Genomic DNA, 22,938 nt, shown 5'->3' on the forward strand with positions numbered 1-22,938 from the left:
ATTTCTTTGCCAACTACTGGTTGAGGCTGGTTCCCAGCTTGTCAAGGCCACTCACACTTCCTGGTTTGTGGACTCCTTCCTCTATCTTCAGAGCCAGCAATGGCAGGTCGAGTGCCTTTCGTGCTTTAGATCTCACCTTTTTCCATTGTCACATCTTTTTGACTCACCCTTCTACCTTCCTCTTCTACTTTTTAGAGCTCGTATGATTAGATTAAGACTACCCGGGTAATCCAGAAAAATTTCCCCATGTCAAGATTCGTGACATCACTCACATCCCTACTGTTTGTTTGCCTGTGATGTAATATAGTCACAAGTTCCAGAAACTAGCACATGGATACTTTGGGGCAAGGTGGACATTTTCCTTCCTACCACTCCCTAAAATTAAAAATTTAAAAACAAAAACATCTAAAAATCTTTAAGAAAATGAGTAAACTACAGACAGAAAAAGATATTCACAGAACATTTATCTGACAAAGGACAGATACAGAATAAAATAATTACAAATCAGTCATTAAAAAGTAAACAGTCGAATTCAGAAATGAGCAGAAGACTTGATTAGACTCTTGACAAAAGAATTTATGAAAATGAACAATGAGCACACAGTGGAAAGATACTGAACATCACAGAAGTGAAAGTTAAAATGTATCCATTGTAGCAACTGAAGTAAACACCTCAGCAAACTTGGTGGGATGCAGAGTGACCAGAACGCATGCACGTTGCCAGCGGGACCGTAAAATGGTGCGGCCACTTAAGAAAACTGTTGGCTTCCTACAAAGTTGACATGTCCTCTGCTATCACTTAGAAGTCTCGAAAACATTCCATTTATATGAAATTCAAGAACGAAGTGATGGAAATCAGATGGTGGTCACAGAGGCAGATGGTTGACTGGGAAGCACAGGGGGACTCTGGTCCGATGGAGAAGGTTCTCTGTCTCATTTTGATGATGGTTACATGGGTGTATGTGATTGTCAAAACTCATCGAAGTGAAAATCTGAGCTCTTTGTATTTTATCATACCTAATAATGAAAATTCAGATATATGAGATAAAGGGATAATTAGAAAATCAAAATTAATTTTGAGAAGTAAAAAATATCCATTTCTAAATGTACATTGCCAGTGAGCATTTTAAAAATCAATGATGAGGGCAGGATTGACAGATTAAGGGCCTCCAAAAATCCTTTCTTTCTTAAAGGCAATGAAAATCCTGGCAAAAATGGTCAAAAACATTATTTCAGAATTCCGTAAATTAAGCAACTGCTCACAGCACTCAAGGGAGGATTCACTGCCTCTGCAAAAAAGTGATTTGTTTCTACTTCTGTTGAACTTCAGTTTACAGTATATTTCATCACTTCCAAGATGGGTATTTTTTCATGTTTTAATATTTCTTTAATAAGAGAATGTCTTAATAGCATATCTTACTCTAATGGCAGTGTGTTAAATTTCTTTTTCATAATGCCATTTGGAACAGATAGCACATTAGAGTCAGTAAAATATGATCATCTTTCCAGTGGGTCAGTTCTATGATAGAATTATCTGAGCTTCATATTTCAAAATGCTTACTTAGTACCAAAAATTTCTAACTGAAACTGTTTAAGTTTTATCATGTAACGTGTTTAGTACTATTGTTGTGTTTGATGTGAGTCTTATAAAGATAACAAATGAGCAATGACTTCCCTTTTTAAAGAGTTTTGTTTGTTTTGCCATAGGATTGGAATTTGCTTCCAACACATGTACCTGCACAGAGAGTGCAGGGCCCACAGCTAAGGGCCAGTGCTGCAGCCACAGGATGCGGCACATGTAGCTGTGTTGTGATTTCATGGAGTCCCAGGCTGTTTAGATGAGCCATTAGTTGTTCAGTTAGTTACTGAGGTCAAGCTTATGGTCAGACATTGGATAGGGTTGTTGGTCCTGTGTTCCAGTCCATGGACACAGGAACCCCTCTAGCTCAGCGGTCCCCAGGCACTTAGGGTGCTGCTGTCGTGGGGGTGAGGGGAGGTAAAGGGGAGTGAGGGCAGGTTCATTCCAGTTTGAGAAATCACCTCCCTGTGACAACTGAAAATGCAGTTGTGTCCTCCCTTAGAGTGTCACTCACTTTTTTTGCTCTTTGGGTCTACTTGGACCAGAGAACCAGCTAGAGCCTGATATTAAAGGATTCATTTCTCTCCCATTTTGATCCCGCAGCTTGCAGTGAGCTGCATACTCCGTCGCTAGATCGGAAACCAAATAGTTTTGTAGCAGTGAGTGTGACCACCCCTCCTCAGGCTTTCTGGACGAAGCACGCTCAGACCGAGGTCATTGAGGTGGGTGCTGCTGGCCCCTGGGACTCAACCACAGGCTCACGTGACCTTTCTTGGCCACCTGAGCACCCGCAGCTTCAGTGAGATTTATGGGAATCATTGCTATTTTCCATGGGTTTTCAGTACATTGATGTTCTCCCTCACATTTACTCATCTGGGTGGTGTTTCTGTTTGCTGTATCCTTTAGTTATTGATTAGCTATTGGCCAGTTATTTTTGAACAATGATCCTGTTAAGATCAATTTTAAGAGGTGACCTAATTCTCCTGTCACGTCTGCTACTTTTGGAGAATTGTGCTCATTAGTCAAATTTTGGAGCGTGACAATTAACCAAACCTCTTCTGGGGCATACCTCTGGTTTTATCAGTTTTTATTTTTATATCCTTTTGAGTTGTGGGTAACACATATACTTTTTACATTAAATGATATGTATTCTCCTTGGGAACTTTGCAAAAGCCTTTTAGGTAACTGAGCACTTTGCGTGAGTCGGGAAACTAAGTGTAGGAGTCGCTGGTGAGAGATTCTGCAGGGCTCTGTTGGTGATATGAGTGTCTGTGAAAATTAACCCCTTCCTGGCCATCTACAGCGGATTCACTGAGCTTCCTCCTCACCCCAGTTTTACAGTTTGGAAGGTAGACTCTTTCTGTTCTCTTGCAATGGAAGTTCAGGTTCGAGTCAACAGTGTTTTCTAAGTCTTTTTGAGCACTACTACACACAAAGCACTGTGCTGGGTGCTGCGGGTGATAGGCCACCCGCAGGCCTAGTCATTGCCCCCAAGAGATTGACCACCCTGTGGACAGGGAGTCACAAATGAGTGTGGCCACATCTATACCCCGCAGAGTAGGGGGTGTTGAGAGATGAGGACAGCACCAGGAGGATGGGGTCCCAGTCAGCCTTGAGGGTCGGAGGTGGCTTCCTAGGGTAGCTTAGTGAAATTCTGGCTCCATGGGTCTGGAGTGAGGCCTGAGACTCTGCATTCCTCACAGGCTCCCAGGTGGGGCCCGTGCTGCCAGGCTGGGGCCTACTTGCCGCACAGCATGCCAGAGCTCTGTGGTGTGATAGTGATGCACAGGCGTCGAGGAAGCATTGTGTTGTTTGGAAAGTAACATTAGCCGGTTCAGTGTATGTGCAGAAGGCACAGGCAGGAGAGAGCCTAGGGGATGCCTTGAAAGGCAGGCTGGGAGTCTGCAGCGGGCCAGCGTAGGCTTTCAAGCAGTGGTCACTTGACTAGAGATGTCTCAGGGAGGTCCTGACTGGCAGGGGGAAGGAAGGGAAAGAAAGGGTTGTGGGAGAAGTTCATTGTTACTGGGTGCTTGAGCACGACAGAGAAGGAAACACCAAAGCAGACACCTGGGTTTGTAGCCTCAGTGGAAGGAGAGTCAGAAGTGGTTAGCCAGGGTGGGTGGAGGGGGAGGCTGGATGGCCTGTCAGCAGACCTTGAGAGAGAGACCTGGAGCTGCAGAGGGCACACAGCCAGAGGCGTGGATCCAAGCGCACGTACAAACAGAAACTATTAACCATTTGGCCAAGATAGTTCACCGCTGCCTGAGAAAGAGGATATGCTGTCATGGAGCTTTGCGGGGTGAGGCTAGGCTGCCAGGAAATAGCCACTTGTGATCTAGAAACTAGCAGCTAGTCCTCAAAAAAGGGATGGCCTTAAAAAGGCCAGGACTTAATTATCCCAAACCACAAGCTTCTAGAAAGAAGAAAACAACCTAAGCTGTCCTTTTCCTCTTCCTTCCGCCCTTGCACATCTTATAGAAACAGCCCAAAGTAGTAGATTCAAATCCATGCCTCATCCAAAGCTGTGCGGCCAGGAATACACATGGACATTTAGCCCGATTCCATTTTAGAAAACTCTTCCCGTGAAGTGACAAGCCCTTAAGTGAGCCTGGGCAGAGCTTGCACAGTGACCCATTGGCTGTGTCTGGGTTGGTCGTGTCTGGGTTGGTCAGGGTCTTTCGGGCTCCTTTGCCCCTTCTGAAAGGCAGATTTGGGTTGTCTGCATTGGTTTAAGCTGCTGTGAGCATTTGTATTCATCCAAGTCGGTAAGAATGTTACTAATTCTGAAAATGGGGCTGTACTTCAAGAGCGATTATTTTAACCACCTACCTCTGTGTTCTCATGATTCTCTTTCCCATTCTAGGGAACCAACAATCCTATATTTTTAAGCAGTATTGCCTTCTTCCAAGACTCCCTTATCAATCAGATGACACAAATCAAACTCTCCGTGTATGACGTCAAAGACAGATCTCAGGGAACAGTTAAGTAGCATGTTGTGGTTTGTGGGAATCTCTTAAGTTCTGTAGTCATTTCAGTGAGACGTGAACATGGGATTGGCTTCATTCCTGGCTCACAGCCAGCTGATGTCCAGACTCATCTGTCTTTTGAAACTTCTTTCCAAGCTTCTCTATTGGGCTTCTTCAATGAAGACCAGCCAGATTCCCTGGGTCCTGGTCACTGGAGGACAAGGGGACTGATGCTAGCTTTCCCTCTTCCTCAGATGTATTTGCTGGGCTCTGGAACATTTATTGTCAAGGATCTGCTCCAGGACAGGCATCACCGGTTGCATTTAACACTAAGGTTGGTTTTTAATTTGTTCCTTTGAGAGAATCTGGGGGCCCAGGGATCAATGGGAAGGGGCCCTGCATCCTGTCCCTCCCAGAGGCTGGACTCAGCAGGCACTGGTTGTCCACTGAGGTGTGTCAGGCACGGCCTGTATGGCCTGCCTGGTGGATTCAGACCTGAGGGAAACCTAGATGTGTGTCTAGTAACACTAAATGTATTTGTCTAGCACCCGTCCCTCCCCCTAGTAGAATGTCAGCTCCCTACAGCAGGGGTTTCTGTCTCTTTTGCTTTGTTGCTATATCCTAAGCTTGTGAAACAGTGCCTGGCTCTCAGCAACTCTTTATGGAGGGAGGAGGGAACCGTCCCCTATTGCGTCCCTGGAATGAAGATGGAGAATGTTAAGACGTCATCCCTTCCCAAACTCATTTTAGGGGCAATTCCCACCGAAATCCTGCTATGGCATTCTTTCTTTCTCTACACCCCCCCCCCCAAATAATGTAAAAATTAAGAAAACAGTCCAAAATAGCAAAGGAATTTTGACAGAGAGGGTTAATTCCATGCTGGATGGTGCAGCATTCTGTGGCATTGGTGGTAAGGGTGTTGCTGGTGTTGGGTAGGACGGAAGCCTGGCAGCCGTCCTTTCTGCAAGTGGAGGACCTGACTCAGGATGGAGGGAGGGTCTCGGAAAATGAGACGGCCCATGGCAGGCAGAGGGCTGTTAGAGAAAATGTCTGGGTGCATCATAAGCCAGGAGTAATTCTAGTGGCGTTAGAGGTCTGTGTAAGAAGGGGACATAGTCTCTGTTAGAAGGAGCTGAGGTCACCATTGGACAGATGGCCCAGGGAGAAGGGCCTTTCTGGGCCTGAGACAGTAAGAGTCCCAGAGGAATGGGCAGTTGAAGTGACCCCATGAACATGGAGAGCCCGGCTGAGTTCGACACCTTAAATAAAAGGCCTTGGGCGTCCCTGGATGAGTCAGACAGGCCCAGGTAGCTGGCAGCCCCAGCCCCCACCGCCAGAAGTGTTAGGGGTATAGCTGACTGGGGCTAGGGGTGGCATCAGCTCTGTCATATCAGGATTCAGATGCTTGGGGAAGCCCTGGGTGACCACAGCTTCCTCGGGGCCCCAGGCCAGGCCTTGGAGTGATCAAAGCTTAAGGGTGGGGTGGGAGAAGAAGAAAGGGGTACAGTGCCAGACGAGTGTGCTCTTCAGTCCTGATTCTGAGATGCATTCCCGTCACGCTCTGGGGTAGGGGTCAGCCAGGGGCGCGAGCTTTGGCTCCTTCCCTCAGCTCTGCCAGGCACGTCCACACCTCTCTGTGGAGCTATGTCCTCTCAGCTGTGCCCCATGGTTTCCTGTGGCCTCCCTTGCAGTCTGGGCATACAGTAGGTACTGCCTGACTGACCAGCTGGCCAGATCCCGGCACACCCAGGACCCCTCTGTGACCCACAATGGCTGAGCTTTAAGCCAAAAACAAAATAGTCACAACGCCACTTCCCACAGCACATTGCTCATTGCAGGTCTGCTGAGAGTGACCGTGTGGGCAACATCACCGTGATCGGCTGGCAGATGGAGGAGAAGTCAGACCAGAGGCCTCCAGTGACTCGGTCTCTGGACACAGTCAACGGCAGGGTAAGTGCCCCTCCACACCCCACGTCAGGAGTGAGATGGGCTTTGCCTCTGTTCTAGGGGACAAAGGGCAGGGCCTGCTCCTTGGCACTACCTCTGAAGGATGGGCCAGTGCCCCAGGCACTTCTCAAAGAGGAAGGAAGGGGGTCCCCTCAGGCTCTGCAGCCCTGGAGCCTGCACTTGCCCCTGCCCTGTGGGCCACTTCTGGAGCCCGGGTGGGTGAGGAATGAGACGCAGGTTACCTGTGTTGTTAGTATCCCCCTTTCCCGACACACATGTGCATGTATGTCACACCTGCACAGCCTCCCCATCTCCCCACACCCTTTCTCTGTCACTCTCCCCCATGCTCTCAAACTAGAATTCTAATTGAAGAGCCCAGACATGGGTGCATGGTCATATTGTAGAGTACAGAGATACCTTGTTTCACTCAAAGTAACCCTGGAATGCCAGCTGTAGAGATATTGCTGGTATCCATTTTCCCTCTGTTTCATTTCACACATCAAAATACTGAAATACCAAGTGAAATGAGTTAGTAAAAGACACATGTTCCTAGAAAATGATGTGTGTGTGGGACACATCCCATGCACAAGGAGGTGGGCTTGTTGGTGCCTTGGGCATTGTCTTTGCTATACTACTGGTGGTGGACATTAACCTGGAACATTCTTTCATCTCTGTGGCCACCACGTCCCTCGAGTGCTCTGGACCCATCCAAGTCTGTCCTCTTGTGCTTTTCTGTGCGCGTCACTAGATGGTCCTGCCTGTTGATGAGAGCTTGACCGAGGCATTGGGGGTCCGATCCAAGTATGCCTCATTGCGGAAAGACACTTTGCTGAAGTCAGGTAAATGGCCTCCTCTGTTGGTGCTCAGGCCCGTGGTCACCCTGTCCTCCCTGGTCGTCACCTCTCTGCTGCTTATTCACATGCCAACAGCACATAAAGAGTCAGTGATACTCTGAGGAAGGGACCACCTTCAGTTTTTCCTGTTCTGTGTTGGTCTGGTAACGGCCACTGTCACTGCCCCAGGCCTCTCATGGGGTGTTACGCCTTCTGGGATGGGAAGGTTGCATGTTGCAGGAGAAGAGCTTCCAGGTTCAGTCACCTAGTGGGGCTTGGGTTTCAATGTGGAAGTCCCTTGGGATGAGTGTAGTGAGACTGAGGACGTCAGCACCGGGTGGCCTGACAGGGAGGCCCCTGTACAGTGTGCATCCGCTCACACCTATGTCTTCCATACCCCCTCAGTGTTTGGAGGCGCCATTTGCCGCATGTACCGCTTTCCCACCACCGACGGCAACCACCTGCGGATCCTGGAGCAGATGGCAGAGAGTGTGCTCTCCCTGCACGTGCCCCGGCAGTTCGTGAAGCTCCTGCTGGAAGAAGATGCGGCCAGGTACGGACTGTCACCACCCATCCTGCCTGCATCATGCGCCCCTTCTCTCTGGAAGGCTCTCAGATGATGGGCATAGAGCGCCACCACCAGAGAGATTGACGGCGAGCCCAGCTCCACCATGAGCCTGCTTTGCAGCCTCAGTTTGCACATCTGTGTCCTGGGTGTCCTGTGTGAGGACTTCACAGGACAACATGCCCAGCCTTGCACTTGGTACCCACTGCCGGCTCTTCCCCTCTCCTTTCTCCTCATTTGGACTCAAAGTTAGAAATAGCTGGTCATTCTCTGGTCGTGTCTGCCTGGGTCAACAGTTTCCTCAGGCAGGGCCACAGCAGTGTGGGCTCCGGAAGCCTAAGGGGCCTGTTGGGCACCCCTCAGCTCAGGGTGTGTGTCCTTGGTCCTGTAGCAAGAAGCAGCCTGTGATATGGGTCAGGCTACATCTCCCCTGTGCCTTACACTATCATTGCTAAACAACATTAATTATAGGCAGTATAACAGAAGCATGAAAGAAAACAATGCAGCCAAAATCCTATTCAGCTAATACAGCTATTTTTAAAAAAATTTTATCTTGAAAGAATTCAAATTTAGAGAAAAAAATGGCAAGAATAATAAAGCAAAGAATTACTTTTGTTCCTATGTATATGTATTTTATATGTATTTTAGACTTAAAATTTTTCCTTTCAGCTTTTCTATATATGTAGCTACTGTCTACTTTTCCCTCAATCATCACTCAGCTTGTTATCATTTTTAGTTAGGGCATCATTTCTCATTATCTGCACTTGTGTGTGTATTTACATGTGCTAAAAGTTTAAAGACCATTTGCTTAATAAGTACTTTCCTTTTAAGGGCTGTATGTTTTCAGCCCAGCCACATTGTGGGCACTGTGCTTGGTGCAGGGGCTTCTTGATGAGGAATACAGACACAGACCATGGGTGACAGTCACTCACAGAGAGCTGGGGGACACGCACAGGGCCCAGATATGTTAGGAGAAAGTAATGGGGCCTGTGAGAAGGAGGAGGGTGGTATTGGATTGCAGGCCTCTGAAATTTCAGGTGCCACGTGGAACACGGGCAAACATCCAGAGGGGGGCCAGAGCAGCGAAGTGTGGGGCTTCTGTGCGTGAGCCCCCCTGAGGCATGGGACTTCTGTTTCCCGTAGCCCACCTACACCAGTCTTCTTTTATATCAATTTTGCTAATTTAATAACAAAATGGCACAGCTTTTTAAAAACTTAAGATAATTCAGTAGATTCATAAAAAGTCTCATAAAATTTGTATTTTATTTTCCCTCAAAGGGAAATGTATGTAGTATAAAAAGCCGAATAGTGTCGATGGCTTTTAATGAAAAACAAGTCTAGGTCCCATTCCCCAGTTCCCTAAAATGGTTATCCTTTTTTTAAATTTTTTTTAAAAATCTATGTTTTTGTTTCTCTACTGATGCAGCTATTATTTGCTGCTGAGCTAAGAAGTTTATATTTCAGTTCCTACACAGGTTTTATTTTCTGGAGATAATACATTGTAGCAGTTGCTTATAGACCTCCAGTGCCCTTGTTTTCTGGGAGGGTCACTGTCAGCCTGTAATGCCCAGATGCAGAGAGGCTGCATTCTGAGCCTTCGCCCCTGGGGCGAGGCGGCAGGGGCCTGCACCCTCTCCACTAAGCTTTTCTCTAACACTTTACTTTGTCTCTGTACAAAGTTCTCTGTACATTTGCCACACAGTTGATAGTCTGCCCTTTGTACAGCCAGGCCTCCAGGAGGGGCCTGCCGTGCACCCTGCTGCTTGTCCTTTGGCCTCACTGTATAGCCTGGGCCTTCCCTAGGCATCAGCAGGCTTCCCCATGCCCTCTGCTCTCCTGGGTGGCATGGACTCCCGTGCATCTCCGGGGAAGTGAGACGGCCATGCCTGACCTATACGTGCCTTGCTTGCAGAGTGTGTGAACTGGAGGAGCTGGGTGAGCTGTCCCCCTGCTGGGAGAGCCTCCGGCGCCAGATTGTCACTCAGTACCAGACCATCATCCTCACGTACCAGGAGAACCTGACTGACCTCCATCAGTACCGAGGTAGGTACCAGTCTCGCCCTCCCCGCGCATGCATGCGCAGCTTTCCCACCTGAAGGGTGGACCTGGGTCGTTCACGCAGGCACCCTGACAGACACTCTAATGGGTTTTTTAAAATAGACACTCACGTAGGTGTGAATTCTTGAAAATTTGGATTTCTCAGATCTCAATTAGGAAGACAAATCTGAATTGCATCTAAAATTCTATGGTGTCATCTGCCAAAACAGCCACTGTGTAATGGAATTTAGCAGAGACTAAATCACAGGCTGTTCATGTTATTTCTTTATCTTGGTCTTAATATAAGTGAAATGGCCAAAAGGATGTAGGCCATTTGCTCGAGACAAAAGACGTTTTCTAAATGTCCCAGTCTAAATACTCAGTGGTACTTGTATTGAACATATAAATTATCTGAGCAGAATCTCTATTTTTGAGGCTCAAAAAGGAAAGTAAAGTGCAGACACCTCACCTTTTCTTCCTGAAAGATGCCTTTTGGTTTTCAAAACACTCTTAAGGTAGATTGAAAAGACTATTCTTAACTCATTCCCTTTTGTTTTTTAAATGGAATGTTTTTTTTGAGTGGGGGAGGCTTTTCATTTCTTTAGTTTCTATCTTTAGATTCTTTTTTCCTTCCCTTCTTTATAGTGAAATTCCAGGGTTTAAAGAAAATCATGAGCCTTTAATGTAGTTTTGACACAGAATGCATGAAAGTATATCCATGAACTTGGCTGAGAAGTCAAATACAGGAATGATGACAAGGTGCTGGTGCCCTGGTTTGGGTTTGAATCTGAAGAATGTATCTAAGTGTGTTCCTAAGAGAAGTGACAGCATTTGCCTGAAGGAATCGAGGGACCGACCCACACTGGATGCCTGTTACCTGGGAAAGTCTGACACCTGCACAGCCTGAGTTCTCTAGAGCAGAGCTTCTTGGATGTCACTGTGTGTCTAAACCCCCAGAGGGCCGTGCTAACAGCAGGTCCAGGATCCTGTAACTCTAACAGGCTCTAGGCTGCCAGCACTCCCTGGGCCTACCCCATATAAGTATCTAGCAAACAGTCTCCTGTGACAAAATACAGAACAGCCATCTGGCTGGCCTGTATTTTGTATATTGGCAAAATAAATTTACCTTTTTTCACTAGATGCAATGTTTATTTCTCCTACCTTTCTTGTTTTCAGTGTAATTTGTAATCCCTTTCTTTTCTAGGCATGGAGTTCTTTGCTTAATTAGTTACAGATTCCGACTATAGAAACAAGACTGTGGGTATTTGTTACAGAACACCATCCAGCCTCCTTAGTCACCTGAGCGCATACTAGGGAACAGGTTCAAGTCTCTTCCAGAGGCCAGGGTTGCTGCTGCCTGGCATCTTGCTCATCTGGGGGGATCCAGGTGACAAGCTGACCTCTTTACTGCTTTTCAGAATTGAGACGTGTTGCTCTGGGAACCGATTTCTTAGCTCTTGGATGATGGCAGTCTCTGGAATTGGAACAGGCAGTTCCTGGAGTGGGCCCATTGCTTTTTATAGTGCTGCTGACATGTGCTGCACAGAACCTCCTCTTTGTGTCAGACCTCTCCACTGAGGGCTGAATCGTGGGCAGGCACAGCACTGTCACTGTCACCGTCACCTTCTGAAGCTGCTGTTGCCTGCTCCATTCACCACTGAAGCTCTCAGAACCAGCCTCCTGGTTGGCGAACTGCCCTCCCTACAGTGTTTCACTCACCTACCACCCTGCAACAGAATGTGTTCATGATTGACTCAGCATTTCCTAGGCCACCACATGTAACCGCTTTTTGAGCAGCACCCTCAAAATACCCATTTCCCACTTGCCACTCAGGAATGTGGGACCCATGGTGATGGCCCTTGGTTCATGTTCTGTTCCCTAGGTCCTTCGTTTAAAGCAAGCAGTTTGAAAGCAGATAAAAAGTTGGAATTTGTTCCCACAAACCTGCACATACAGAGAATGAGAGTTCAAGATGATGGGGGATCAGGTAATTTCCCGCCCCTGTGTGCCTTGCCCTGCAGCTACCCATCACCTGCCTAGCCTTCCCCATGTGTTCTTCTGCAGGCATGCATCAGGACCCTGCCAGACCCTTTGTTAAAGAGGACAAGCCCCTTCTCTTGTCTCTCCTCCGTCCAGCCTCCTATTGTGTTTCTGCAACGGAAAGTTGCCCTTCAATCACACATCCAAGGAGGGGAGCTGATATTGCATGTGGTGCTTCCAGCCCCTTATGGCTCCTCTCTGGGGTGGTGGTGCTGGGTCCCAGAGGCCCTCGGCCGACCATGCAGGCTATGAGACCAAGGGAACTGCAGCTGCCTGGCTGCAAGTTGAGGGCTCGTCCCTGTAGCTTGCATGTCCGCATTCCTAAGCCCAGGTAATGCAGGAGAGCTTTCTGTCATTCAGATCAGAGCTACGACATCGTTACGATTGGGGCACCCGCAGCACACTGCCAGGGCTTTAAGTCAGGAGGCCTCCGCAAAAAGCTGCACAAATTTGAAGAGACCAAGAAACAGTAAGTTCTTGAGAGGACGTTCATAGTCCTTGTACAGCTGTCTGATACATCCTAGGTTGGAAAAAAACCTAAAATATGGCCACAGAAACATCCAGATGTTTAGTCTGCTTCTTTGTGGCGGGAGGGGCTGCCTGTGTTGCTCTGTGTGTGCCTGAGCGGGAGTGGCAAGGGCACTGAATTGGTGGCCCCATCCTGCAAATTGAGACCCACCCTGAAGAGGTGCTTCTGGTGGTTGCCTGTGTGACTGCTGCTCGGGGTCCTTGCCCTCCCTTTTCAGTCGTGTGCAGCTGGGGAGGGGACCATTCCTTTCGTAAGGGATGGCGTGGTCAGTGTTCCCAGCTTTCAGAGGGCTCCAGGGGTTGCATGGAGCTGCTGACCTGAGCAGGAAACTGCCAGGTGGCAGGGTGGGGAAGGGTACAGAGCTGCAGTGGGGTCCCAGTGTGCAGGGCTATGTGCTGGTGACCAGGATGCAGGTGACAGATCCAGCCCTGGCACAAGGATCAGTGGCCTTGCCTTAGGCTGACAGGCTGCACCGCCGCTTGTGTGGTGTGCTATCGGGGTGGGGGAGCTGCAAACAGGCTAGTATGTGGGATGTGGGGGAGGCAGTGGTACCTTTCCAGAAGGTCCCCTGTCAAGCTGTAGTAGGTGAAGGACGGTGAAGTAGTGAGTGTAGACAGTCCTGTGAGACCCTTGGACTATGAGGTAGAGGAAGTAGCCGGGGGTCTCAAGTTTGGGGAAGGTGGCTGTGACGGGAGCATGTGTATGGACTGAGAGGGAAGGTGGGAGCAATGAGGAGCCGGGAGAGAATGGTGATAGCAGGTTCTGGAACAGATGGAGAGAGATGGAACCAGGCAGGCATTCCCAGAAGGGACAGGGAAGTTGCGGCTACACAGAGATTTTTCAGGTGGGAGGGGATGAACTGAGCTAGTGTGGTGGAATGCGGGGCCGAAAGGTCAGTCTCATCCCTGGGAACAGGGTGGGGTGAGTAAGGTGGAGCAAAGGCCCCAGGACCTCACAAGAGTTCAACATGTAGCCAGGTGGAACGTATTTGCAGGGTTCCCCGGCTGGCTCTGTGCTGCTGTGGCTGGGAGTCAGGATGTGGCAGGAGAAAACTGACCCTTGGCCAGTGGGCTGAGGGGTCAGGGATGTAGCTGGGAGTGTTGCTGACCTTGTGACCAAGGCTGAGGGGGGTAGGAAGGTGGAAGGGACTGCACCATGTTGCCACCTTTCAGGTGTGAGCACAGGCTGCCCTGAGCCAGGGAGCACTGGAGACAGGAGAGGGGACAGGAAGGGCCTGGGAGGGCCTCCTTGGGGGCACCTTGGTTTGTCTGCACCCAGGGCTCTTCCCTGAGCCAGGTGACCAGGCCTGCCTGAGGAGCCGCTGACTCTGGTGTTCCTCCCGGCATTATGATGAGGGCGAAGCTTCCTGTCCCCACCACAGCTCCACAAAGCCAGCAGAGAGCGCATCTGCTGCGGCTTGCTTGTGACCATGTTGAGTGCGTGTGCATTTTGATGGTAACTCTGCGTGTTAACTTGAGACTTCTTATCCCCAAAATGCCCCTGAGATATTTTTGAAATATAAAAGTTTGTGCTCAACTTTCTCCTCATGCCATAAAATGACTTGTAGAAATGGTTTTCGTCATTGGACATTTCCTCCCTGGGCGTGAGCACAGGCCCAGACATTGCTGTGACAAATAAGCACGCAGGGCTCAGAAGTTCATCATTCTTCAGCAAATAAATCCAAGTATTTTGACAAAAGATAACCTGGCTTTTTATTTTTGCTTTGCATTTAGTGTTTTCTGACAGATGCTAATGTGTCATTTTGGTTCTTTCCTTTAGCAGTTTTGAGGAGTGTTGGTGAGTTTTCTGTCTGTGGAGAGAGTGTGTGTCTGGGTCTTGCTCTCGTGCTGTCCCCTCCCCTGTGAGGTGCCTCACCCTCCGTGCCCCTGTGGGCTCCTAGTTGTAGCCTCGTTAGCAATTCTCCCTTCCAACTGCAAGGCTCTTTGATAATGAACAGCCCATGTCCCTCTGCTGCTTTGTCTTTGAAGTCTCAGTGCTCACTCCAGAGCTGACCCCATGCCGTTTCTCCCAGGATGATAAGAGCCCAGCTGGCAAGTCCCTGGGCCTGGGCTCTCAGGTCCACCCACCCACTGGTGCAGTTGGGAATCCTTTTCTGGCTTCTTTTATAAGAATCTGGGGTTTTTTCAGACTCCACTTCACCTTCACCTCTTGTGGGAACAAAGCCAGCTTACGTTTTTTCGATGCTGAATAGTCGTATGCATATTTTTAAAACTGTGTCACTAGCATCAGTTTTACCAAGAATTACAATAACCAAGAGACTTTTTCCACTCAAGAGTTAGATGGCAGCTAGAACCCATCTGCTGCCTGGGGGTCCCTGCTGCTGCCCCAGACCCTCCAGTCCTGCCCAGAGTGTTCGCCTGGCCACACTGCTATGGGTAACGGGCACCAGAGGCACCTTGTCCCTTCAGAACACTTGCTCTCCTGGAGCTGCGGAGGCTCAGGAGACATGACCATCTGACAGCAGGAAGCCCCAAGGCTCACCTGTCCCAGCTGGGGCCCCTTGAGTGTTCCTGGATAAGGACCGGGCAGTGCGGCACACACTCATATGTTCGCCATCACCCTGAGCAGCTGCTCTTTGGAATCCACTCGCGTCCTTCCTGTGCGGGAGGCCCGGTCGTTGCTGTCGGGATGTGGCCTGTGGGGACAGGGTAGCTGAGGAGCTGCTTCTGTGGGCGATGGAGGAGGACCTGTTTGTCGACGTGCACACAACCATCCGTACACACACATGGACCTCTGCACGCAGCACATGTCACTCGTGTGCTCAAAGTGCCGGGGCCTGGGAGGAACAGGTGGTTTTTAAACTCTATTTTGAGAGTGTTTTTTAAGACTGAATTGTCTCACAAGGCAGCTATTCATTGGAAGAGTGATGCAGATTGGAAGGTCACCATGTGCATGTCGTGCTGTGCCTGACTCGTCGGGTCAGGCGGGCTTTGCGCAGTGTGCTGCATGGGCTTCTGATAGACCCACTGTTCCCATCATTGCGTGCGGGCTTGCGGTGTGGTTTCTTTCTGGGGTGCCTCAGGTTTTGCTTTTTGCATGTTACCCCATAGTCTGTCAAGGGAAGGGGCAGGGTGATTTCTTGGTGGGCCGTCATTGGGTCACCCAGGACAGAGCCCATTGAGGAGGGTTCTCAGGCCTGCCCACCGTCACCCCTACCCCCAGCGAAGGTGATTGACGGTCTGGCTCTCCACCTTCTCCTCCTTTCCCTAATTCAAAAGGGCAGCTCTGAGGCTCATTCCATGAATGGTGGGTGAGACAGCCACCCCAGCCAGAGCCCACGACTTCAGCTGTGGGAGAGACCTCAGCATTGGTGCATTACGCTTCCCCTGCCCCTTTCCCTCAGCTCCCTTACATAGTCTGAAAAATCAGTTTATGGTATTGGATTGACTTGGGGTCTTAACTGAGAGGCATGCAATTTACAATCTTCTTGTAGAAGGGCTGAACACGATAGCCGGGCCCCATGTAGCTGAGGCTGTGGGGCTGGTTCTCAGCAGATGGTAACTCTTCTGGGCAGTGGCTAGGCCGTAGCTTTGGCCTCAGATCCCAGGATGCACGTGCCGCTTGGTGGCGAGGAGGCGAGGAAAGGGGAAGAATCCGGTTTTCAAAACCATTGAGGCATCCAGGCCTGGCCTCTGGCTTAGCACGTTCTCTACCTCCTCAGGTGGTAGAATGTTATGTTTCAAAGTAGAGAAGTCCTGGAGCAGGGGCAGAGCGGGAAGCCTCTAGGGACTCGCAGGGATCAGACATGGGAGGAAGGGCAGCTCTGGGGGACATGCAAGAGGCTGGGAGTCCCAAGTGAAAAAGCTGAGGATCCTTTTGGCAAAGCCCACAACAGTCCCCGTTCCCTGTGATAAACCAGTCCCTTCTGGCATCAGCATCCCAGTGTCTCCACTAAGTCCTGCTTACAAATCGGCAGATGAAGTTCTTAGGTAAAAGATTGTTGGGTGATTGCTGGGTTTAATATCTGCCCACAGTGTACATACACGTAGAACAAATAGAGATACAAGTAGAGGTAAAAGACTTGCTTTTACCATCCAGAGAGAAAAGACTTCCTGAGACACACCTTGGCTCATCCTCAGCCCAGCCCAGGAAACTGTCCCAGCAGCAAAGCGCTTTATCCTGTGCTGGCTGTGGGCTGGGGTGGGTAGGGGCTGCTACCTGCCGCCCCCCACCCCCCGTGCTTGGAGAAAGCCCTTAGAGCCTGTTCTCATCCTCTCCAGCACTTCATCCGGCTACCAGTCCATCATCTACACACCACAGGACGTCATCAGAGCCAAGGAGATCATTGCCCAGATCAACACCCTAAAGACCCAAGTGGGCTACTACGCAGAGCGGGTCTCGAGGGCGGCCAGGGACAGATCTGCCACCGGGCTCGAGAGGACACTAGCCATCTTGGCAGACAAGGTAAGAGGGACTGCCCTGCTGCGTGTGGGTGGGGACTCCCTTGGGTTTCTGGAACCCACCTTCTGGACACCTTGTGTGTACCCAGAGCCATCCCCACAAAGGGTGACATTGGGATGACCTTGAAGATCTAGCTTCAGATCCAGTTCCCACATGGCCCAGGGAGGTTTGGTGATATGCTTGTGGTCACAGAGCTGCATGGGGCAGGCCAAGGACAGAGCGCAGGCCTGTGACAGCAGCTGCAGCTTCATGCACACAAGTCTCCCGGCAGGTCCACAGGGTCACTGGGACAGTTCCATGGCTTTCTTGCAACTGCCTACTTGGCACATTTCTACCAGTCTTCTGTTGATCCAGATCTAAAATTTATCAGTGCATGTTCATACTGGGGGGCATGGACCCATCCGATACTTTTGATGGGTGATCTTTTTCAAATTACTCAGCTTCTCCATGAACACACATGCATACGCACATACACATATGCACATACACACAGAGAGATTCTGATCACACATCACCAGTCACACTCACCTTGCTGAGGTGAAGTGCTATTCCCAGCTAGGACACACTGTATCCTTTGCCCATGCTCACGGGGCACGCTGCATCCTTTGCCTGTATTCACCATCACAAAGATTGGGCTAGAGATTAGATCCTCTGGGAAAATAAAGGTGTTAGAAATGAGATGATGAGCCATAGTCCTTGTTGTATAGAGAATCCCCCAGAACCCAAGTCCTCTAAGGGGACCTTCTGCCCAGAACCCAGGGCTTAGGTGTTAGATGCAAAAGATAAGGCTTTGGTGACTGACCCAGAGTCACCAAAGCCTCCCCCCTGGAATGAGAAGACAGCCTAGGCAGTCTTCGAAAAATGGAGACACAGGCCTCTCTTCAGGCCCTTCCTCAAACAATGTCAGCCTGACTCAGAGGCTTCTCAGTCTTCTTCATCCTCCTATCAATGGACAGGTCTTGCTAAGTTTCCGCCAGGTCAGCTACGTGGCCATAAGTTAGGTGTCCTGAGGGCTGTAGCTCTGAGGCAGTCACACTGTGGAGAAGGGCAGGGCCGGCCCCGAGCTCTCAGGGAGGACAGGCCTTGCAGCCCTAGCCTGAGCTCAGCGTGAGGTATGTGTGCCCGCAGACCCGGCAGCTGGTCACTGTGTGCGACTGCAAGCTGCTGGCCAACTCCATCCATGGGCTGAACGCCGCACGGCCTGACTATATTGCCTCCAAGGCCTCCCCCACCTCGACAGAGGAGGAGCAGGTAATGCTCAGGAACGACCAAGACACCCTCGTGGCCAGGTGGACGGGCAGGAACAGCCGGTCTTCTCTGCAGGTGGACTGGCATGAGGAGGAGTGGGTGAGTCTTTGTCTGTAGCCGTCCTGCTGCCAGCTGGTGTTGAAAACATGAGGCCACTCCCTAGCCTCTCCCTGGAGGGCCTGAAAAGACCAGGCTTCCTTCCTGGGGCCTCAGGCCACCTAAGCCAGGGAAGGAGATGGCGTTTTCCAACCTGTGTCCATCTGAGGAGCAGGCCGCTGGCTGGGGGTCTGAGCCAGCTGTGAGGGGCCCTCCCCTCCCTAGAGCTCTGCCCCGTCCCATCTCTGATCGGTGGCCTGACCCCGCACACTTGCAGCTGTGTGAGCCGAGGTGCTGTTGAAGACTGGGAGATGCTGCCCTGCCATCGTGTCCCTTTGTTGCTTCCTCGGAGTTGTCCTTAGGAGATTGGCATCTCCTAAGGGAGGGGACATATTATTCAACTCATTTGTCTTTTGTGGGGACCACTGTTTAGAGGCCCGGAGTCACTGGTCAGCTGTGAAGCACTCCTCAGCCCGCTTGGGCACCCATGTCTCCTAGGGTCCCCTGGCCATCCCTCACCTCCCCACCCCCACCTGAAGTAATGGGCTGTTTCCACTCCCTGCCATCCAAGTGTCCTCAGTCCCCTCCGGTGTGGTTATGTGGTTCAGCAGCGGACGTGGGGGGTGGGGGGGGACAGCACTGTGCCCTTCTGCTAGCGCTGGGAGGTACTGGACGTCCTGTCTGGCCCCCACAATGGGCTTTAGCAGCAGCGACCACAGGATACTAATTATCCTTCGAAAAGCAAATATAACTTTAACTATGTTTGGGGCTAAGAATTTTGTTAAAGAATTCTCATGTTTAATGAGCTAGTGGCAGAGCAGGGTCAGTGGAGGGGGTGGTGGTTGGGTTCGTGTTCTGTTCTGTCATTCCTGCTGGGGAGCCAGCCCAAATGAACCCCTTTGGTTTGGAAGGAGAAAGTGTGGCTGAATGTCGACAAGAGCCTGGAGTGCATCGTCCAGCGCGTGGATAAGCTGCTGCAGAAGGAGCGCCTGCACGGCGAAGGCTGTGAGGACGCCTCCCCCTGCACCAGCAGTGGCTCCAGCAAGAAAGGTAACCCCAGCAGCCACGCCTATTGGATCACACCGGAGCACCCCTTCTGTGATGCCCCTTCATCGTGCTCCTCCACCACGCCCTCTGCTGCATGCCATCCTCACCTGACCACACGTGCGTATGCGTCCACACCCCCCATACCACTGCCTCCACCTTCAGCCATGCCTGTCTGTCTGTCTCCATATCCTCCTCCCCCACACAGACTGCAGGGAGGGCTGTCGGGCAGAGCAGGCATTGCAGTACATGGGGCGGTGACAGTGAGGGCAGACGTCTTGTGGGCTTCGTGCCCAGGGAGGCTGCCATGCATATGCGTGTCGGGAGAAGGCAGACTGTCAAGACCCTCCTGGGTCATAGGGCCACGCAGTGAGGGCAGGGCTCCTGAGCCTCCGTGATCTTAAACCAGTCTGAGAACTTAACAGAGGCTGAGATCCAGACGCCTTTCCAATGAGGCTATTTAACTGGTAGGCTCAAGGACATGGGGAGTGGCACAGGGACACTCCCTGATGAGAGCTGTTAGCAGGCCCAGCAGACTTGTCTAAAGGTAGGTTGTCACTGGTGGGCACGCTCATCCAGGAGAGGCGCGTTGCTCTGGGACATGTTGATGAGTCAGTCCCATGGTGGTGATAAGTATTCTTGTGCCCCTGGGGGCTGAGTAAGGTTCCTCATTGTTACCATCTCTAGGGTGGGGCTCTCCGTGGTGGTGGGACATTGGCAAGAAGCAGCACAGTTCAGAGTCTTTTGTCTGAAGACATCGGGCATCAATAGATGCCCAGTTCCACGTATGGCCATAAGGCTGAGATGTGTGCTTTCTCACCAGCCCGTGGCTCCCTGGTCCCTGCAGTACAGGGCCTCCTTTCAGAGCTGGAGAGGGTGACGAGCTGGCAGCTGAGGCCCGGCATCACACCTAGCTTCCATGGCCACTTTGCTCTCCTGTGGGGGCATTTAGCCAGAGGAAGTAAGTCCTACATGTGCCTGGTTAGGCTTCCTGGGGTGGGGAGTTTTAGGCTTTGAATTGGGCCGCCTTCATTCCAGGCAGGACTGTGCTCCTGCATCGGAGCCTCTCCATAAACCCTTGTGTGAGGTGCCCTTCACCTTCTCAGTCTGCCTGCAGTCTGTCTTCAGGGTATTGTTTCACTTGAGTCTCTGTCTCAACAGTGCTCACATCTTCCACTCATCCATCTGAGAGGGATTACAGTTTCAATTCTCCCCAAACTTGTGGTTGGTTTCATGGCGCCGTTTTGTCTTTGTTCGTGTTCTCATTTGTTAATTGTGTTTCTTTTTCAAATTTCTGAAAATTCTTTGCTCATTTCTCTTTAATACTGTCTTGCTTCAAGTTTTTTTCTGCAGATATAAAAAGTAATTCATTGGTTTTTTTTTTAAATGCAGGAGATAGTTTATTTAATCAGATGTACTGTTGTATCCATAACTTAAGTCGTTTTTTTCTATGCATGTATTGTATTGTTCAAATATAGACAAACTTACATGCAGTTTTAAAGTGATTTAAATGAGCACTTATTTGTAATAGGGTTTAACTTGTAATCATGTGTGCCATACAAATCAGTTGTGTTGTGACGATGGGAATATGAAGCATATATTTGAGAGAGTAACTGCTGATCCAAGAAATGCATGAAACCATATGCCACAAAATTAACTGCAGATGACCCTGATGCAGGAACCTCAAGTGTAGCCAGGAAGCTGTCTGCACCTCAGCATGGCTGGGAGAATCAGGAAGGAACAGGCTGTGAGCCATGTGCTGTGCTCAGCCTCCTGTCCCCCAGGGCCAGAGCTGGGCTCTGTCATGATTTTTTTAGACTGTTCCACATCGCTGTTTTTGACCTGATGAACAGGTTGTATTCACACAGGAACAACTCTGTGCCTCTTCGAAGGGTGTCATCATTTTTTGTTCCAATTCCATACTTATCCCAGGGCCTTGGTTTTCATCTTTCACTAAAGAGCTGCCCTGCTTCTCAGTCTGCCCTCCTGCAAACCTGATCAGAGCCTTAGCTGGTGAGCAGGGGTCACCTAGAGCCAGATTCCACAGGACCCAGCCGCAAGTCCCTGCCAGGTGGCACCACAGAGGCTTCATAAACCTCTCTCTTTCTCCCCGTGTTCCCCACAAGCACCCCACACCCCTCTGCACCCTGCCTGCCACCTTCCATCACTTTCCACATGCACACCCTCTTGTTCTCCTCATCCCTAAGAGCCATTCAAACCCAGCCAAAGTTGTTCTTGACCCAAGATCGGTGGGTCAAACCTAGGCCATGTGCCCTGAGATTAGATGCTAGAATGAGAGAAAGTCCATAGTTCATCCGGTGTCATGGAACTCTGTGACCTAAGACCAGTCACAAGCAACTGGCCCAGGAGTACCCACAGAGACCATCCCTTGGCTCCCTGAGCGAAAGATATGTGTATCCAGCTGGGTTTAACCCTGGCACCATCTCAGGAGGGGCCCCAACCCACCGTCTGGAGTCACCATGGAAGATCATGGCAGACTCCAGACCTTCCTCCTCTTTCAGACCAGAGTCTTCAAGGAAGGATTTAGGCTAAGCAGAAACCTATTTTCTTTGGCAAGGCCTGGGGTGATTCTGACCTGTCAGACAGATGCTTGAGAATCCCGGCTCTGCTGTTCACACCTCTGGGATCACTTTCTTTATCAGGTAGATGGCTCTAATGGAGAGTGTGAGGCTGGCAGTTTTACTGCTTCTGTCCCCCTTGCCAGGAGAAGAGGTCATTCCCAAAGATGACAAGGGGAAGAGTCCTTCTCCACCCATTCTGGACAGTCCCATAGGTTGTGAAAGTCTCCGCAAAGCTGGTCCTGGCTATTCTTGGGGATCCTAAACGACCTGTTTCAGTATCCTGAAGGCATTCTTTGACCCCAAAAGTTTAGCCAATAAAATAAAATAAGCTTTTACTCCAGTGCAAATGATCCCTTTTCAAACTTGTTTTCTTTTTGATGGCATACCCAGTTAGCCAAGGTATTTAGAGTTTTTAAGAGAAATAAGAAATTGAAATGAGTACTTTCCAAAGTGACTCAGTGTAGGTGACAGCAAATTAAAATTAGTATTCTTTGCAGAACCTGGAGGGATGTTCTAATTCTAGACTTACCCTAAATCATAAAAGCTTGATATCTGGCTTCAATTTGAAAGAGTGGCATAGATATTTATGAAATATTGGTTTCATCACTGGTCCTCCCTTTGGATCTCAGTGGTCAGTCTCACCCAGGGTCCACCAGTCATTAGTGTGGTGGCTCTGTGCTGGGAATATGCCATTGACCAGTCAGCCTCTCTCATTTCAAATTTGCTTCCAGATGTTGCAGGCCAACGTGGGGCTCCGCCACATACAGTATGGTGGATGTGCACTTCATCACATCATTATGTGTGGGTGTGCTCACCCCTGAAGAGCACTTTATGTTGACGTTTGAGCAACATGAATGTTGATGCCCGCCAGTCGGGCTGTGTTTACTGCTGAGGGGCTCGGCTGCCTCGGAGCGGCTGGAGCGCCTCCGTGTGGCTGGCTGGGGAAGAGGCCAGCCCTACCTCTTCTCTGTGCAGGTTAGCCACCTCACTGCAAGCTGCTGATGCAGCTGCTCTTAAGTGTTGAGTTGTTGGTGTTTGAACTGTGTGCCGC

The 22,938-nt window shown here is 50.1% G+C and overlaps 1 protein-coding gene across 30 annotated transcripts in view; it reads left to right on the forward strand.

Annotated features, from left to right (window-relative positions):
* INPP4A (inositol polyphosphate-4-phosphatase type I A) overlaps nucleotides 1-22,938 on the forward strand; it is a 105,092-nt gene that overhangs the window by 60,048 nt on the left and 22,106 nt on the right. For 12 of the 30 annotated variants that reach the window (XM_016143009.2, XM_016143005.2, XM_016143007.2 and 9 more), the window contains 13 exons: nucleotides 2,182-2,300; nucleotides 4,442-4,558; nucleotides 4,799-4,878; nucleotides 6,383-6,494; nucleotides 7,240-7,330; nucleotides 7,730-7,877; nucleotides 9,802-9,932; nucleotides 11,809-11,913; nucleotides 12,327-12,435; nucleotides 14,275-14,292; nucleotides 16,737-16,920; nucleotides 18,046-18,264; nucleotides 19,173-19,425. In XM_016143009.2, coding sequence (XP_015998495.2) covers nucleotides 2,182-2,300; nucleotides 4,442-4,558; nucleotides 4,799-4,878; nucleotides 6,383-6,494; nucleotides 7,240-7,330; nucleotides 7,730-7,877; nucleotides 9,802-9,932; nucleotides 11,809-11,913; nucleotides 12,327-12,435; nucleotides 14,275-14,292; nucleotides 16,737-16,920; nucleotides 18,046-18,264; nucleotides 19,173-19,425 — 1,686 coding nt within the window. The remainder of the gene's footprint in view (nucleotides 1-2,181; nucleotides 2,301-4,441; nucleotides 4,559-4,798; nucleotides 4,879-6,382; nucleotides 6,495-7,239; nucleotides 7,331-7,729; nucleotides 7,878-9,801; nucleotides 9,933-11,808; nucleotides 11,914-12,326; nucleotides 12,436-14,274; nucleotides 14,293-16,736; nucleotides 16,921-18,045; nucleotides 18,265-19,172; nucleotides 19,426-22,938) is intronic. The other 18 variants (XM_036224451.1, XM_016143015.2, XM_016143019.2 and 15 more) reach the window with 7 other exon arrangements.

The sequence above is a fragment of the Rousettus aegyptiacus genome, unplaced genomic scaffold (assembly GCF_014176215.1).
Source record: "Rousettus aegyptiacus isolate mRouAeg1 unplaced genomic scaffold, mRouAeg1.p scaffold_m13_p_7, whole genome shotgun sequence".
In the NCBI taxonomy this organism is placed as follows: Eukaryota; Metazoa; Chordata; class Mammalia; order Chiroptera; family Pteropodidae; genus Rousettus; species Rousettus aegyptiacus.